At 38.9% G+C, this 19,572-nt stretch overlaps 1 protein-coding gene across 5 annotated transcripts in view; it reads left to right on the forward strand.

Moving 5' to 3' along the window:
• The window catches only part of LOC306834742 (uncharacterized protein), a 97,745-nt gene that overhangs the window by 38,749 nt on the left and 39,424 nt on the right, over nucleotides 1–19,572 (forward strand). For 2 of the 5 annotated variants that reach the window (XM_079360880.1, XM_079360881.1), the window contains exons 1-2: nucleotides 5,887–6,190; nucleotides 6,282–6,364. The exons of 2 other annotated variants lie outside the window; for them this stretch is intronic. In XM_079360880.1, coding sequence (XP_079217006.1) covers nucleotides 6,180–6,190; nucleotides 6,282–6,364 — 94 coding nt within the window. In that variant the 5' untranslated portion in view covers nucleotides 5,887–6,179. Of the gene's footprint in view, nucleotides 1–5,886; nucleotides 6,191–6,281; nucleotides 6,365–19,572 lie in introns of those variants that run through there. One more of the 5 variants, XM_079360884.1, reaches the window with a different exon arrangement.

Below are 19,572 nucleotides of genomic sequence, written 5' to 3' on the forward strand. Positions count from 1 at the left end.
CGTTTGGGTGTACAACTTACAACACAACTAACTCTTGAAGAGACATATGAAAGAAAATACCACTGTTAGGTTTCTATTTGTACAATTAAATGACATTATGCCTTATGTTATGTATCCTGTTTTAAAGATGTTGTTAAACTATCCAATATGAAGTGTTTGGAAAATTAGAAGAAAAAAAATGATGTTGAAAAATCACATGTTTTTATTTAAGAATATTAAAGTAAGATATTGATATTTTTTAAATTTTGTTCTAAAACTAATCTTGATTTTTCTTATCCTGGACTGAATTTGTATCATACAAATGTCACAATCCTCTTCAACCCCCATCATGTGAAGAGCTTCTTATTTTTCCACCTTATTTTCCCCTCCTTGCTGCAGCTGCAGCCGAGTGCACAATGAATGAACAATGTCTGGCTGCTGCTGCTGCTGCTACTGAATCCCTCCCTGACTGACGGTTCCATTACACACACAGGCTGCTTACATTTACCCTTTAAATTCCAAGGAGAGCGCTAACACGGTATGACAATTTAACATCATAATTACCATGCGGACTGCTGCCCAGTTTTATACATGCAATCAAACCCATCATCACCCAGAGTTTATATACAGTCAAAAAAAAGCCTTGTGCATTCTTTCAGAATCAAGGGCAGCCAGGTCAGAAGTCAAAGTTTCTGTATTTGGAGCCAGGAACACCTGTTAGGATGATTTCACCTGGAGATAGTAATCGCATCCGCACTGGAGCAGTAAATTCAAAGATAAATGGGATTTAAAATGCAACCTGACAACACTGGAATCTCTCCCTGTGTTGGCACGCTCTCTGCTCCAGCAGTTTAAACACCTGTAAGCACAGCCACGTTCCTATAAAGTAACAGGAGTGGAAAGGAAACATGGGAGTGGAAAAAACGCAATTTATTTGGCCTTATTTAAATTGCCATTTAAAATCTTGAGTTGAATATCTGCAGAGTCTCAGCTGACAATGAACGTTTATAATGATTAAGCTGCTTGTGTTTATTGCTGATGCTGAATGTGGTTAGTCAGGTTTTTGCACTTCCGCATCAACCTCAATTTTCAACACCGCTTGGTCATGTCTGACAATGGGATCTTACAGTGTGGACATAAATTGTGAACATTGATCGTGCATCGTAAACGATTCAGTCATACAATGTGAGCTGACTTTGGAACACAAATGTTAAATGAGTGTTCTGTGTACAACAGGCATATGAAAGAAAATTGCGTTGAAAAAATTGAAGACAGTATGATCTCCAAAGTATAAATATTTGGAAAAATGTTCAATTAGTTTGTGGTCTTGATAAAAAAAAATTAACCAATCATAAATGATTATCTAGGTCTGTGTTGTCTTAAGCTTATTCAGTGTCTAACCCCCATGCATTCAAAGCTTATCTTTCACTTTGAAAAGCAGCTTGACCTTGTGGCTCATGTCCCTGCCAATCACTCTGAGGCTCAATGGTGGATTCCGTGTTTGTTTTCAGTAGCAGGCCTCCCCCCTTTGTTAACACTGTTTTTGAAATTCAGCCTTAAAAACAGCAAAAGCACTTTTTTTTTCTTTTTTCTGTGCGACCACCTTCAGCAGCTCCACCATCATCCCACCCTCAAAGACCAAGAGTGACCTTTAAACCCACAAAGTCAACCTCCCAGGCTTTGTGAAGAGGCTTTATAAGCCTGCTGAATCCTACTCCAAATCTTGAGGGCTGGGGAGTCTGTGTCAGTCACTCTGCTTAGAGGGAGAAGAGCAGCTACAATACACGAAAGAAAGAAGATATGTAGGGTTTAAGATTGAGTGAGCACAAATGCACAAACTCATTTTCATTCTGCAATTGTGTAAAGCTGGCTGCCTTTCATTTTAGTCACATTTTTTAGAAGCTGTATTTTATACCCAGAACACCCTTTCCAGCAAGATTAGTTGTTTTGCATGGGCATTAGCAAAAGGGATAAGACCCCCCCCCCCCCCCCCCCGCTAATAATAACTAATCTACCCTACAACGAACTGAACCATAGAACTGTAATCAGAAGTAAACTATTATTAGTCAAGCCCACCAACAACAACTCACCAGCAACCACAACATTAATCTACACTTTAAACACTGCAGAAACTCCAATCTTATCCAGTGTATTTGTCAAACTTCGTCCTACATCTATCTCATTACACGTATTGTAAGCCCCATTCTCCTGACAATGTATTCCAAAATATATAAAGCATGGGCGCCAATGGCCTCGAAGTAAGTTTGTCATGGGAAAGGCCCCCTGTCGACACTGACTTTCAACAGATTGCATCAACTTGGTGTCGCTTCTTTGATGTCTTTTGAATGGCGGCATTGATTTGTGTGAGTTGAGCAGGATTATCATTATTCAGTTGGATGTGTCATGCTTTGAAATGTAACGGTCCCTGTTTTTTTATTGCCATGTACATTTACACGTTGCAGGAATTTGACTTAGTGTTTTGGTGCAAAACAATGAGCAAGCGTCATGGCGGCGTCAAACCTGCTTAATCTTACTTGTTAAGAAACTTCAGACATTGGAATACAAGAGGTTAATGGGTGAAAAAAGAACTTTTCAGGGACTATGAGATACCTCAGGACAAGACTTATTTCATTTCCTAAATAGTTGGAATTGATTCTGTCCAACAAAGCAGTATAAATTAAAGGCATAGATTTGAACATAATAACCCACTTAGATCTGCTCAGCATCCCTGTTTTCATTCTCCTCCCACAGCCTTTATCACTGCTCCTCTGACTGTCTGTTCTGAGTGATAATAGACACCTACACTTGGTCAGACGAGCTGTGAGCAATCCTGGCCTATGTGATAAGAAATATTTAAAATATGAGCGTCTGAAAACGCCTCTTATCTGGAATAAAGTTGATGCTTTGGCGCCTCATTCCTTGTACTTCATTCTCCATTCATCAGCTGTTTCTGACTCATTTTGCTTTGCTCTACTACACCCTAAATAATCTTCTGTCGAGATCAAATTAAACTGCAAATCCAGGATTGAGAGATCCAATATAAAAAAAAGTAGTTACCAACAAATGCTTCAAAAGACCACATTGTTTTGACTGAGTTTAATCGACTTAACTCTTTGGTTTGTCTTCAGCGACCTCCCTGATTGACTGTTACAGCCACAAGCCACTGAGGTCAAAACATGGAAATCCCCTTCAAAGAAATGCGCCCTTTCAGACTCAAAAGCGAGCACTGTTACAGATGTGTTTTCTTTTGGTGTGTTGATGCTTTTCAATGCTGGCTGGGGCAGCTCCGCCTGGCTCTCTCGACTGTTAGCGCAACAGCAAAGAAGACATTCATCCTGCGATATCATTACTGACTCACAGCAGCGAGACCTCTGACTGGACCCCTTTTAATCTGCTGCCACCCACAGACTCAAAAAGCCTCCCTCTCTTGTCTGTGTTACTGTTTTCTTTGCATAGACGCGCTAGTCTGTTTCTCTTTGTCTCCTTGTCTCTCTCCTAACAAAGAGTGGGGTCACTTTGTTTATCTCCAAATACACAGACTATGGCGATCATGAGGAGAACACTCATCAGACGAGTTGTATCGAGGGGGCGTAGAGTCATCTTTTTTAAATCAATCAATCTTTATTTGTTTGTCACAGATTTATTACAAAAGTTTTCTCAAGAGCTTTCTCCTTGTTATATTATTAACAAAGGCCCAACATTAATCTGTCATGAACACATCACCAACTAACAATTAGCAAAGTTAAAGTGGCAAGGAAAACTTAACAGGCTAAGCAAAACTCTTCGTATTTTAGAGTTTTAAAACTAGTATTATATCACCTTTTTTTTAAACTAATGAGACTTTTCTCTGGTAAATGTTTCCTAGGATTAATCTGTAATTACTGCTTGTTATAGGGAAACTGACATTGATAGTTCCAATGCATTGAATGTCACATTTCTTGCACAGACTTTACCTGAGGATGGATAAAAGTCAGTGTTTGTCAGTCATCATGAAAGCCAAACAACCAGGACAAATGCAATACGTGCATAAACACATTACATCAGCAACCAGCTGTGTTGGTATATATTAACATAGACAAGAGCACTGACTCTTCAAATGTGTGGACGTCTCACTCGAAACCTTATTTTGACTAAAACAGACCTCCATCATCAATCCTGACTCAAGAACAGTGACTGAACTGGACACCTGTGAGTCAAAGTGAGCACCTGCATCCCTCTTCCATGTTGGGTCAAAAAGACCTCCAACTGATCTAAACAGATTATTACAGGAAGGACTTATTGGTTGTGCAACAACCCCTAATAAGGCCAGAGGTCAAGCTGACAAACTCCAATTCCAACATTCCAGTCATCTAATTCACTGTGGAGAAGTCCTTTTATAATGATGGCCTACTTAAAAACACAAAAAAACTACATTTAAAGAGACCAAAAGTAACACCTGTCTGCCCGTGTACTAAAAAGAAACATGGTAGTCATCTGCACCAAGCAGGAAGACCTTACTTTGTTTGGTCTAAAATGGGATTGTGGTTGCATTTCTGATCGTCACTTCATGATAACGTTTTAGTGAAAAAATCAGTTTGAACTCTTTCCCAGTGGGTAAGGAAAGTCATTCAAGTAAGTATATTTTCCACTGAATTGTAGTGGTGTGGAACTACTTCCTTTGACTGAATATCTACCTTCTTAAATCTGAAGGTTGTCAGACAAAAACCTCCCCAAAGATGACTTCAATGACACCTCCTTTGGTAAACTTGCAATGTAGAAGGAATGTTACTTGACAACAGCATTGGTCAGCTCGCGCGAGGTCAGTGAAGTGAGGATGGCTTATCACTGATGCCGCCTCTCAAGCAGCATCCTTCACAGGCCGTGAAGGCTCTTATCTGCCTGAGCTGTCAAAGACAAGGTCTTAACACGTCTTTATCTGTCCTCCCCTCTACCACTCTGGCTCCTGAAGCTAGACTGCTGGATGACTAAGGATGTTTGTTGTCTGCAGATTCCATTTGGTAGCACTGCGGTATGCTCTTGAGTCCAGACATTGAGGCAGATTAGTCAGGGATGGAATTATCACCAGCAGAGATGTCTAACTTCCCCATATTTTTAATCATAATGTTTTTTCTTGGTCTGTGGGAAGCTTAAAAAAATGAGCTGGATACAATCCCAGCTGTCATTGGGCGAGCGGCTGGGTACATCCTCGACTAGTCGCCAGTCAAACACAAAGCTGACATCCAAAAACATGTTTCAGCATTTGATCAGTTTGCTTCATTGATGCCTATTTGGGGCCACAAGAAAGCCCTAAAGAGAATTGCAAACTCATATAGATACAATTTCCAAAATCGAATACCTCAAAACTTTCAGAATTAAATGGATTGTCACATTTTGGTTGGGTTGAAGGAAGTCACCAAAACTTGGATCCTGAAAAGGATCCATCAATAAAAATAGACAACATCGAAGTTTTTCCCGATGGTACATACAATACAATGATCATCAATCCCTACAAATGTCACTGCTTTTATTGACTAAACAGACTTCCAATATATCAAACCGTTTTATGACTGCAGAGCTTTATTACAAATTCACATTTCAAAAGTTGGAAGAGATTGAAAGTAGATGTCGTCAAAATTAAACACATTCCTGTCATACCATTGAGTATGAGCTTTGATCCACAAATGATTTTGATCCAATGATAACTTTTCAATTTAAGATGTACTTAAAAGAGAGTTTTGGACTCGATGTTCTGACGCAGTTCTTACCATCGGTCAAGGCCACACAAGAGAAGAGCCTTAAATCACAGAGAAAGTGAGAGAAAACACAGCAGCGAGGCGGGAGCTGGAGGAGCAAAGGGGAAGGAGGACTCAGCCAGAGTGTGTTAATTTGTATTTTGAGTTGTGGTGTCTGAGAGGGAGGGCCGGATTAGAAAAGCGGTGGTCCATAGAGAGACACGAGGAGTCAGATTTCAGCCAATGCCAGGGCCTCTGGAGTGGAGACTCACTGAAGCTGCCTTTGTTTGACTAGGAACCAAAAGAGAGAGAGAAAGAGAGAGCAAGGGGGAGAGAGAGGGGGGAGAAGGAGGAGGAGGAGAGTAAGAGGCTTTTAGTTTGGAGCTAGTGAGAGAGGAAGGCAGAGTGGGATCCATCTCTCTCTCTGGTACCAAAGCTCTCACACATGAACAGGACAAGTTTGGATCTAAACTCACTTCATCACTAAAGATGAATTCACGGTAAATGAAACACACCTTTCTTTTCTCTCAGCAACTTATTTGAGTCCACTTTTAGTAACTTTTCCAACTCTTTACTTTTGTTTTCATGCAGCATTCCTCCCTGGTTCTTTGGATTATTTCTACTCCATCTGCAGCTCAGCGTCCATTGCTCCTCTGCCTATCAGCTGTTAGAAGGTATGTGCTCCTCTCTCCATGTATTCCTCGTTGCTGGATGAGGTGTGATCTCTTTCTGTGACTGAACTTTTTTTGCTGGCTCATGACTTTTCAGCAGCCGAACGGTGAACTGTTGCACTCTGGTCCCGGACACTGTACTTGTTCCACTCTGGCTCGGGATGATGTAACTTTGAGAATGATGCTTAAATGGCAAAATTGCAACAAAACGTGTGCTAATATTGAGAGACCAAGACCATGTTTATGCAGTTTTGTCAGCTCTCTGTAAACTCTTCGAAAAGTCTTGATTCTTGATTTACATTTGGGGTAAACCTCTTAATCTTTTCCATCACAATTCCATAACATTTGTGCAGAGAATTTCAAAACATTATGAAGTTTAAAATACTTAAGAAATGAATACATTTTCTAGCAAAGGACATGTTGAACATATTTAAATTTCGAAAAAAAAAAAAAGTTATTGCAAAAAAGTTTGGCTCTTTATTCTCATATTAAACCAATTTCAGGTATGCAAGTTGGTCTGAGCTGCAGGCTCATCTTAAATTAGAGGAATGTTTAACTTTGGAAGATTTTTCACTCAGGAAAAACGAGTGAAACGAATATCTGACCATTGAATATTCATGCTTTAGTGCTGAAAGGGATTCAATTTTCTACTCCATTGTGAAAGAGATTTGGTATCTCAGTGGGAATATTTCTGGTAAAACTGAGGTTAAAAAAACAAAACATTGTTATGACATTGGGATTGTCTTCCAGGATTTTGGAGTCTGCGGTTCGAGGGAATATTTGCAAAAGACCCAGGTTTGATAACATCAGTGCACCTCTTGGGATTCTTAATGTTGTATTGGACTTGCTCCAAAGCCACTGTTTACACATGCAACAGCATGGTAACAGTGTTCAGAGAGAACGATGGCGTTCCCTCTACTATTTGGAAACTTTGGCAACTTTTGAAAGCTACTGTTTTAAAGGAGTTTCATGACATCACAGCTGAGATACCTGTGAGCGTCTTTGCAAGACGATGGTTTCGATTTATATCCTGACGTCTTTCTCTGAGCCCCTGTGTGCTGCGACGCTGTCTTTGCAGAGTGTTTTCACAGCTTAAATCTAGATTTTCACCCTGATGAATGAATCAATCAATCAGGGGGCTTCAACATGTTCCCAATTACTGTCTCAAGATGTGGATTTTCTTTTCCATTGCTGTTGGAAGCTAAACCTCTCAATGTGCACACTGCAGGCAGGCTGACTCTGTAATCAGTAGCACTGCATGATTAAGGTACAGAAAATGATGTAATCCTGCAGAATAAAGATGAAGGTCATTGTCAATTATGACTTCATTTAGTTAGGCCGTCACAACTTTCGTCAGTGTGCTGGAATCCAGATTGACATTTGCAGCTATTAGTGTGTGTTTATGTGTGTGTGGGGATATTTTGACCTAGGATCACCACAAAGGACCTCCATGTCACAGAAGCAGCATTGTGTGGGCCCACTGGAATAATTACAGGGTCTCTTTGGGTAATGTGGCCCCATGGAGCTTAACTGACAATTTGAATTAAACGCCACTTTGGATGTTTGTGGTACAGAAAAAAAAAAGAAAAGTGACCGCTTTGACAGAGTAATATGATCTTGTTGGAAAGTGTTTAGACCTCAAATCTGTATTAAATGATGGTCACAACACAGCAGAACTTGATATTGTCTATCTGTGAGGAGGTGGATACAGTTTGATGTTTGAGAACTTTGAAAAACGTGATTTCACGCTTTAGTTTCCTCTTCTGCGAATCTTGCAGATGCTTTCAGAACGCAGGCTTTGTTTGTGCCTTTGCCATCGTCATAATCCTCCACTATGATTCACTGTTTCAAGAAGAAGGGAAAAAAGAAATGTGTGTGCTGGCTCACTTGCCAAAAAGAGAGAGAGAGAGAGAGAGAGAGAGAGCACTTGGGACAAATATTTCCAGGCTGCATGCTGTAAATATTCTTGAAAACAGAGCTGTCGCTGTGGCAACATTCACATTTCTGTGCTCATGTGTTGAAATAAAGCTGAAATAATCCATTTCCTTTGTGTGGAGAGTGCATGCTGCAGTGTGTATGCATGTTTTGAGGTGGACACATGAGGACTGAAAGCTGGATCTGTTTTTTGTCACATTTTCAATTTAGCTGAAAAAAATGAAAATAAATGAAAATCAGCATTGGTTGGTGTCTGCCATATTGGGTTATTATATAAGCGCTAAGAAAAATGTCTTGGATGGCTCAAAAAGCCCAAGAACAATGCTTTACCTTCTTTCAACATATTTATTGTAGTGTTTGTATTGAAGATGACAATGTTGTTATATTTTGTAGCTAGTTTGTGTGTTGAACGACCGGTTACTTTAGTGGTAGCAGTAGACAGCTGAAGCTTGTGGTGTAGTAAAGGTTTCCATAGTAACAGCAGCTCTTCAACAGGAGCATACTAACATTTCACATTCAGGTAGCTCGTGGTAAGGCTTGGAAAACTTCAACACTACGCTAATAATCAAATCCGCTATGGAAATAACAAGAGTCATTTTTACTTCCAGTGTCACACTGTTGAGCTCTATATGACCTATGTGAGGGATGCATATCAACATGTATACATATAGACAGCACTTAAGAAACAACACACACACACACACACACACACACACACACACACACACAGCAGTGTAACTCACTATACTGTCGCTCTCCATCTGCTGCACACATGGTCATTACACACTAATTATAATGGTTTTAATTATGATGCAAGGACAATTTCAATATGGGAACACAGCTGCCTGTTAGGAATATCAACTGATGAATGACTTGATGATGTGGCTGATGATGAGAGTGTGGGAGTGTGGTGTGATGATGAGGATAAGGAGGGTGAAGATTGGGACCATATAAAGAAGGGTTATGATGTGCGAGTCCCACGAGGTCAAAGTCCTTGAAGAAGCTGTTACTTTAAAAAAGATGTCGACATGAAAGACCTTTGATTCACAAGAAGAAAAGGATCCAAGTTCATTTGTAGTTTTATTTTGAAAATAAGTCTCATGCTGGTTTGAGAAACACTTTTTTTTTAACCTGACCTTAAAGTTAAACAAAGTCTGTGCCATCAAAGGGAGGGCTCATTATTCTCTTCTTTTTTATCTGCTGTTTGTTTAGGGAAGGTCAACTGAGCGTGTTTGTTCTTCCTCTTTAACCTCTCCTCCCCCTCCTCAAGTTCTCAGATTTTCCCGCCATTGTAGGGTTCAGTTTATGGACCAACATACAATCTAATTCCCCAATCACTGAACTAAAGAAAAATAAGTGAGTGAAGAGTTATGTGATTGTTTTTATACAGGGGGAAATTACATGATTATGATAAATTATGATATTGTTCTTCAATCTATCTTTGATCTGTAGAGAGAGACTTCGATATACATATTTTATGTGTGGGTTACTAAAATGCAGTTATCTTGTACTTGGCTCCCCACTTGTCACTGGAGTTCACAAGGTTGCTTGTTGTAATCCATATATTCTGCACACTTTGCTGGTAAAACAGAGTTTTTAGTGAAATACAATGAAACAATAAAATGCCATTTGACTGGTGAATACATCTGATCGGCCCAAAGCAGTGAGAAAAGTACAAATGTAGCTGATATCAGCTTGATGTGCTCATATCAGCTGATATTATTGTCAGGCTGATTGATCAGTCAGGCTGTAGTTTTTTCACTGATATTAGTTACATCACATTTGTACCATGAATACACCTAGTTGGCCTATGTTTCTTGAATGTAACACAAAGCACATTGATTGTTTAACCTAGCCAAGTAGTAATGGTGCCAAAAACCAAAGGCTGAGGCCCCGAAACTACAGTTTAGTTTAGGAAATGATGAGGTTAATAATCTCGTAAATGATTCATAAGCTTTCTAAAGAGTATGACAGAAGACAGTCAGAAATGTCTTTCCAAAGCCATTATTCTCTGAAATATAAATGTCATTTTATATATTTATTATACATTTATAGGTCTTCATTTGTTTGTTTGTTTGTTGAGAGAGATGCAAGCTCTTCGTGTGTCCTTTTACACTTTAATATGTCAGCAAACACAAACTGATTCAAGATGCATTGCTGGATGTGTGTTGCACATGTTTCTCTGATTATCATCTGTTTACTTTCACCACCTGCCAAATTTGTTGCAATATGACAGCTGATGTGATCCTCATCTGCATCCTAATTAGTTTCTTTTAGACTGAAAGGATAGTTTGTTGTTTTAGTGACTAACTTCTAATGTTGAGTGTTCACCCAACCTTGAATAAATTGGCTGTATTCATTTATTTTCATTCTTTGTGGTCTTGAGATATATTGAAAACCTTTCAAATGGAAACAAAAGACGATATAAAAGCAGAAGGATTGACCCTCGGTTCTGCTGACTTCACTGCTCTGTAGTCTCAGGGCCTTTATAGTTTAATCTGAAATTTGAAGACAAAACTTGTAAGCAGAAACATGTGGGTTGTCCCTGAGGGAAAACAGGAATAGCTAAATATGTCCTGAACAAAACAAGTGACTATTTCGAGTGGTGGACACAGTGTGAGCACAGGCCCTGTTTAAAGGAGATAGGTGATTTATTTTAAAGCCTGAAAGCAGAGGACAAACACAGGATGTGTTAAATACAGGATGGATTCTGTGCAGGAAGTTTAAGGTGTGACGCAAAATGTCACTCTGACCTTCTTTGTACTCTTAATGTTATTTATGACAGTCCACTTTTGGAAAACTCTTACAAGTGTGCTCCTGATGACTTCAATCGAAGAACAGAAAAGGCACCAGTAAATTGTTTTCTTTCCAAATCAAATGGGATTTTTTTCAAAATAAATAGCTTTGATGGTGTATTGTTGCTCCCGAGATGACTTAGTTTTACTAATGAAGTCCTTATCTAATCATTCAATATCACTCAAGAAAATCAAAGCTTTTGCCTTCAAAGAGCTATTTAAGCCGATGTGCTGAGCACTTAGTTTGATGTCGACGACTGTTTTCTTTCGGCCTCCTTTAGTTTCATGTTTGATGATGCACATCAAACATAATGCTATTCTTTCATCCGGATGTTTTGGCTTGTCTCTCCCTTTTAAGTTCTCATTACAAAATATGTTGCATCTTTGTATTTAATTTTTTTGCTATTTTTTGCTATATCAATCACTTTTTTTGCTGCGTTGCACCTTGAAAAGATACCAACACATATCAGAATCAGGTTTTATAGCCAAATGCATTTACACATAAGGAATTTCACTAAGAAATATAGAAATGCATGACCTGTATGTTATTGACAGTGATTCACAGACCTCTTTCCTGGTTTGTCATGTAATTTATCAGCACATACACCATATGACATGTTATCAGTATATCACCAAAATGTATTTACATAAACCAGATGGATCTATGTGTATGAAATTGATTTTCTTCCGTTTAAGCTACTCCTCTTCTCATTTCCCGACATTTTGCTACTTTGTCCTTGAAATAAGCACTGTTAACTCTTAACTGTTAAGCTAACAAAGTAAAACAGGAATATGTTTTTTTTAGCCTAGTGTCATAATTGATTGATGATTGATTGTCCTGGTAAACCAAACCTACATAACTTTTGTCTTTGAAGTTTGGTTTGACTTTTTGTTTGCAAAAAATCTAATTGAGTCACGAAATATTTGTCGGCAAGTCGCGACCTCCGGTTTTAAAAGCTGATGCTAACGCAGAAGCACAAGAAAAACAGTTTTCCTCAAATGTCCACTTGAGGCCACCGTTTAAAGCCAAAGAATTCCCTTTGCGTCCCATATTAAAATGCCCATTTTTACACCAGAAATAAAAACGTTTACAGGCTGTTTAAAAAAAATAAATGGTTTCAATAGCTTATTTCTGTATTGAGGCATGGCTGAGCTGACTGACAGGTGGTAGCATTAGCTGTTTGCCTAGACGGTCAAGGCATGCCTCAGCTGTCCCTTTGCCTGTTTTCGACTGCATTTCCAAAAAGGCAAGAGACATTGTTGGGCTTCATGAAATGGGTGTTGTCACTGAGAGAATACGTTGATGTTTTATACAATATAAGGTCATTGGTCAAGCTAAAGTTTGCAGCAGACTTTGTGATAGTGTCTTCAATAGAGCATTTATGTAACATAAATCCCAGACCAGCAAAATTGTCTATCCTTTCAAAATCCACTGATGGTTGTTGCGTATGTACAGTAGGGCTGTTTAATGGCCAAAAGCAAACCGTTGAAGTTTTTAGAGAGTGCAACTGTAAATGGTACAAAGGATGAAAAGAACATTCCCCTCTGAAGCTGAGTGTTGGAACATTGCAGCACATAAACATGGTTACAGCAGTAAAGGGCAGCGTTGTCACTGAACCACAGTACAGTCTGTGTGCTCTGAGGAAACTCACTGAAAAAAATGTGACACAGTTATGAGTCCTTCTGCATTTCTGTAGGAAATACTGTGCTCACGCAGCATGTTTGCCATCAGAAGGGATTAAAGGTGCGTCAAAACTCCAATTTATGTTCATTCAAAGTGGTTTGAATTAGCTTGTTTATTTTTCTGGGAGTGGCTTGCTTCCTGACTATTTTGCACCACAGAAGCCTGGTGGGTAAAAAAAAATGGAATATCTTGCAGTCTGGAAAGTGTCTGTCAGAGAGGAAAGATGAAGTTGAAAGCAGGTGTGTGTTCAGCTGTGTGGAGGACACACAGAGAGCAGGATACATCGAGTAGAGCCGCGGAGCATCTGAGTGTCCGATGAGGTCATGGAGTGCACAACAGCTGTTTGTGGCTCTTAAAAATTAAACAGGCGTAATAAATTGATATTTTGGTTTACTTTTATATCTCGTCTTCAGGCTCTATTTTAATATTAAATAATTGAATATCGCCAAAAGTATGGGGGACATCTAAACATTAAATCCATATTTCCTTGTTGAACCTTTCATGTTAACATCGTATTTATTATCACGGTCCAATAACAGCCTCAGCTTTTCTTGGAAAGCGTTCTCGCAGTCTGTCTATTATTTGGCTGTTCAAAATCATCCCAAAGATGTGGGTTAGAGTTGAAGCCAGGAGTGACAGCGAGTCAAGTCGTTCCACCGCTAATTGTCCAACATATCTCAGTATGATTGAGATTAACATGTGTCCACATGCTTTGGCCCTGTAGTTCAAGGGCTGACAAGTTTTCCTTTCTGATTATCTTTAATGTTACTGTGTAAATCATAGGTTAACTTTTAATAAGCTGGGCCAAAACGGTGCATCTGTTCTCATACTTCCACAAGGTTCCCGCAGGTCAGAGCTCAGCAGGGTTGCTAGCATGTTGACCCAACCTTGAACCTTTTATTGCTATGGTGTGATCGCCTGTCCAGCTGACGGATTACTTCTGCTCATCAGCAAACCAAAAAGCATACTTCAAAGAAAGCCTGAAGTTTAGGCTTTTCAGCACAGAAATGTGAACTTTGTATAGTTTGATGAACTCCACCATGTCTCATTAATATGTTTACCAAGTCTGAAGAACACCAGCTTGAATCAAGGAGGAAGTATGAGTTCTTGTATGGTGCAAGTTCCCTTATTTTGTACACAATGGGTGTTGTCTAAGCATCTTGAAGTATGATAAAGGAAGACATGACAAGGACACGCATTTGCTGTTTGTTGTGAAAGTTACCAAATGGGAGGTGAGATTAGTGGTTGTATTTAAGGTGGATTTTTTTTTTTTTCTAGTTTGTCCCTGCGTGTGCGCTCAGCTGGCCTGCAGCTGTGTTGGTTTTTGAACACACTGCCAACTCAACTTCCTGAAACTCCCATCACAAATCGAATGAAGGGTTTTGCCTCCGCTTACCTGATTGGCTCACCACCACTTGTCAGTGACTTCAACAAACATGTTTGTTTATTGCTTTTTCTTGCTTATTTTTTGGGGGGGTTTCTCTTTGTCATACACTTTACTTTCTTTGCTTGTAAACTCATGCAACACCGTAAAGCTCAGTGGTGTTTATTCTTTGTATTTATCTTTGAAATGAATGAAACTACATAAAAAATCCCCAAATCCATTTCTCACATTTGTTTGTGGTGAGCTCTTTGCTGCTGTTTCTGCTGTTGGCTTGTCATTAGCACTACCACGTAGTCTGTGTGTGTGTGTGTGTGTGCGCGCGTGTGTGTGTGTGTGTGCATATTGAGTCTTTCACTTTCACCACTCCAAAACCAAAAGTATGCGGCATCTTTCCAAGAAAAAGTGGTGAATGTGCTTTTCTTTTTTCAAGATTAGACTTTTATTGTCACTGAAAATGTCTTACTGTTTCTTTTGCAAGTCTTGTGAACTTAACAAATCTTTAGGCGGCCACTAAAAAAGGAAAGAGAAAATTGTACTTTATAAATGTACTTTAAAATCTATTGCTGGTATATATATTTTTTTTCTCAGTTTTTGTCCAGTCTTTCTTCTTTTTATTCTTCTTCAGTCTTCTTGGTTGAGCAATGCTGTCATCAGTGCGTCCATCATTGTGACACCAGACATCCCCATCCAGTGCTCAGGACCATGAAGCTTTCAGCAGCCCCTTCTGACCAAAGTAGAAAGAAAAACAGAGCCATTTCCCAAAGAATTTCAAAGTTGAGAGTCTTAAAGTTCTAAATGTGTGATGGTCTGATGTTTTTATTACACTTTACTGGAAGCATATGGTTATAATGTGATTTTTTCCCCCATTTTTTGAGAATAAGAAATGGCAAAGCTAGGAGAATCACTTATTGGGATCAAGAGATAGCTTTTCAAATTAAGGACCACCCTTTGTTTGGATTGCCACCAAAATGTTGTGAAAAACCATCCTTCCTTAACCTCCCACAGACTTCGGAGTATCTATCCCTTTTTCTGAAAATGTCTTTTCAGTTCACTCAGCAATCCCTGAGGCATGGCAACAGCACCAAACAATGGGATTTGGCACACATTCTTTTAAATAGACATTGCAGCTTAATATTTTGACATACTCAGCAAAAAAAAAAAAAAATCACTATTTAGCAGAAGCAGTGCTGGTAGGAAGTGGTTTCCCTCACATAAAAACAGCTACTTTCCTCGTGGCTTGGTGACGTGGTACCAATTAAAAATGAATGAACTTTGGCAATGAGTAGTTGAGGGCTGTAGTTTTAATGGAAAATGTTGGTGGTTAGAAGCATGTATCTGGCAAGCTGAACCTGACATTAACAGCAATAAAACTTTAAAATGCTGGTAAATTTTGTCTGTGGTTTGTCTGCCAATGCTGGAGGTTTCTCTAGAACAGCTGATTCTGTTGTGTTGTATTCTTAATCCTTTGCAGATGAAAAGTACCCTCTTTTTGTTGTTTTGGTTTCAAATATTGTATGAACGGAAGGTTTACAACTGTTTTCATGTTTCTCATCTCTATAGCATGAACCCTGCTCAGAGGTCACATCCTAGGTCACATTCCCAGCACTTAATAAAACGTGTTTATCATCCTAACAATGCCCCCAATATCCCTTCAAAATAGTAGCACCTGGCAACATGGTCAAAGGCAAGGGAATACATTTAAGATGGTGTGGTTGCCTGAAGAGACTACTGATTGCTACAGCCAATTCTGCCATGAGAGCAGATACAAACAAACTCTGACTGAGCTCCCTTTCAGATATTGCAACCAGCTTGGAAAATGATTCAATTTTGTTTCATTTTTGAGCATCAACTCACTGCGAGTACTCGTGGTATAGCTTAAATTTTGGCCCAAGTTTTTCTTTTTCTTTCTTACTTTCCATTTTCTCCTTCAGGCTTAGCTAAACGCAACAAGACTTCTAAAGTGAATTTAGTTAGATGAATTGCAGAGTGGCGACGATACTGCCAGAAACTGAAACAATCTGAGTTCCCTTTTTGTCAGCAACATCCACTGATTGAGGTATAGGTCTGTCTTTGGTTGTAGGCAACAAGAGAAACCTCAGACAACTGTCAGTATTTCTTTAGGATTGTGTCTACAATGTGTACAAAGAATTAACACGATAAATAATGTGGGTTTAAAAATAAATATAAAAGTTTCCTATGTAAGAGTGATGATGCAGAGACTGTATAACTGGATGAAAACAGTGTCCTGGCAAATAAACTTCAAGTAATACCAAAAGTGAGTACCAGTGATTCTGAAAGACAGGTTGCTGTTACTTAGCGATAAATTGGCTGCCTGAAATGTCAAAACATGTACTCCAGCATTTTCCTTTCACCCTTCTTTTTACTCATCTAATTCCTGGAGACATGTTTTTGATGGTGGGATTTTCAACCTGACCGCTGACCTGACCAAGATAAAGGCTGCCTAGAGGCTTCATGGCCGTCATGTTAAGTTTCCAACAGATGATGTAAGTAGATGTAATGGTCTGGAACAAGAAAAGGGGGACATGCTGTATCATTATTATTACAGCTTTGGCGTGTCCTGTAACCCTGGAGCGCCAAAGTGGAGGCTAAGATGGACTTTGTCATGGTTCATGACTGTGGGCTTTGCTACTTTATGATGGGAAAGGATTTTGGTTTCAGAAATGGTTTCCGACATGTTCATTGAGCTGCAGCGCTCAACCATAACTAAAAAAGTTGTCTAAGAACATGAATTGGATTCCTTATGGACCTCATGAATTGTGTAGACTCAATCAAACATTATACTATTGGACGTTAACTTCAGCAAATGTTTGATTGCTAAAGGTTTAAAAATCCACCTCCTTATTCAATTTGACATTGTTTTGTGAAGACAACTCGATCAAATCCTACTTTGATTTGTAAAATAATATACACATGATCAGACTTGTTATTCAGTATAAATCTTGGTTAACACGATATACCAAAGAACCAGAGTCTATATAAGAAAACTGTAAACTAGACATTTAGCATTTTTAAAGTTGCATGGCATTGAGTTATCAGAGCAGTTGAATTGTTTAAAGGATGGATCAGTCCCAACTTTCATGGCTTCTAAACTGGTTTTGTATCTTAGCTTGATTATCACTGTCTTACCTGAGCTAGGCTTTGTTACATGTCATACCACTAAGACAAAAAATATTTGGGCTTGACGCTCTTTTAGTCCGAAATCCTACACGTCTGTTGAATTCGGGCCATCCTTCATCACGATACATTCCTTTTAGTCTCATTGCTGCCTTGTAGGATCAGTTCAGACTCTGGAGATGAGAAAGTCTTTTGCAAAGAAACAGATGGAAAATGGACATGTTTATGTTTAATCATCCCAGAATTAGAGTTGTACGATGAGATAGAGGCAGTGTCTGGATTATCTCACAAAGTCTCAAAGACATGGGCCTGTCCACCCTGAACTATCTCAACAGGTGTTTTGGTTTTTCAACATTTGGTAATGATTTGTACAAAATGTCAATACAAGGCAGAAGGACTGGAACCAATTTATTTTGAAATATCACATTTATATACGGTAAATCATGTAAACTGTCTCAGGAAGGAGTTTGGTAACGTTACAGCAACACTAATAAGAAAACAAACAAATCAAAGTCTACATCTTCATCTTACAATATCTCCAAAACAAAAGACAACCTGAGCCAAGACCTGATTATCAGTTATTGGTTTTTTTTGTTTTTTTTTTAAGTTTGTTTTAGGTAAATGAACTCCTGCTCAGATAGCTCAGCTCAAAGAGCCTGTCAGAGTGACAGCAGGTACTTGTTGAGTATTTTTTATGGAGGTTTACATCTATGTGTGATTTCCTCTGTTAGAGGATGGCTGTTAGCAAGGAGAGAGGCCAGCTTCTAAATCTGGAAAGCTTGACACCAATGCCAAAACTCTCACACATATTACCACATTCAGACGCACACCTCGAGGCTAACTGATCCCAACTGGATTTTTTTCTGAATTGCAGGACCCCAACCATGGCTCTGTACAGTTTAATTTGAAGGCTTGAATTGCAGTTGAATGACTGATATTTGTTGACATTTATATGATACAATGCAATACAATATGATTCAAGATAGTGCTATGTGGTGTAATACCACACCATACCATGCTGTTTATGTTTTACTACTGAAACATAATAAATCCACCTCCACAGATAGCTGACTAGAAATGTAGTTTCCACACTTTAGCTTACTGCTTTTAAACACATTTTGCATATTAAAGGAGACATGAGGATCAAGCTCTGACTTGACTGAGATGTTGGATTATTGCTTTCAGAAATAAATAAGTCGTCGTGTACATCTGTGTTGGTAGTCAAACATCAAATAAAGACAAGTCAGGCAAGCCTCACTGACTTTTATCCATGTGTGCCAATTACTTTAAGATTTATGGTCAAAAGAATAAAAAGCCATGTGTTGGAGCCAGTAATAACACAGTACTAACTTTTACTCCATTTGTTTCATCTTTGCTGTGAAAAATGTCAGCAACTGAAGTGAAGCAAACACCTCATGGTGTTGATTTTCTCAACAGTTTTCCAATCTGTCAGGCCAACACCCACGGAAAAACTTCCAAATCTGTCATCAAGCTAAAGGGAAAATTCACTGGAAAATTAACATTGTGGGGATGCACTTGTCAAAGATGTTCTCTGTGGAGATCCCAGTTTGAATATGGCTGAGATGATGATGTTGGAGACTACCATCAGTGACTGTAAAACAGTGCAGATGTTTCCAGCAGAGACCTCAGAGGGTCCATAGGGCTGCTTAGGAGCTGGACCGTTATGGAATACATTATAAAGTTATAGGACTTTTGGGAATCTGGGTTTAGATAGACATAGACTATTTGTCTGGGTTATTTCATGTGCTTGCTTTAAACCTCTGACCCTTTTCAATCCTCTTGCATTAGAGATGTTAATATCTCACGCTTCAAGTTTTCACCAGAATGACATGTTGGAAAAATGTATCTTTTAGTCCTCCCTCCAATTCTTCACTGGATTATCATTTTTACATGATTGATAAAAGCTGGCCAACCTACTGTAAGTGTTTGACCATTTAGATCATTAGTTTTTGCCTGAAACAGAACCAATAGTTCTGCTTTTATTGTCTTTCTCTTTATATTGATTGGCATTGTTATTATTGTTATTCATTTAACTCTAATCATTGCTGTCTCTTACTTCTGCTAATCTTCTTCATGCCTGTCAAACACAATGACAAGTTCAACACACCGCAGATCTGACCAGTTCTCTACTTTGCTTAGTTTACCCAGACAACCAGAATTTAGCATGTCCATCTGGTCCATTAAAAATCTACACTAATCTGTAAACAACTTATTGAATAAAGCCCTATAAACTCTAAATGAAAACTCCATTCAAACA

This window comes from Symphodus melops (genome assembly GCF_947650265.1).
Source record: "Symphodus melops genome assembly, chromosome: 14".
NCBI classification, from domain to species: Eukaryota; Metazoa; Chordata; class Actinopteri; order Labriformes; family Labridae; genus Symphodus; species Symphodus melops.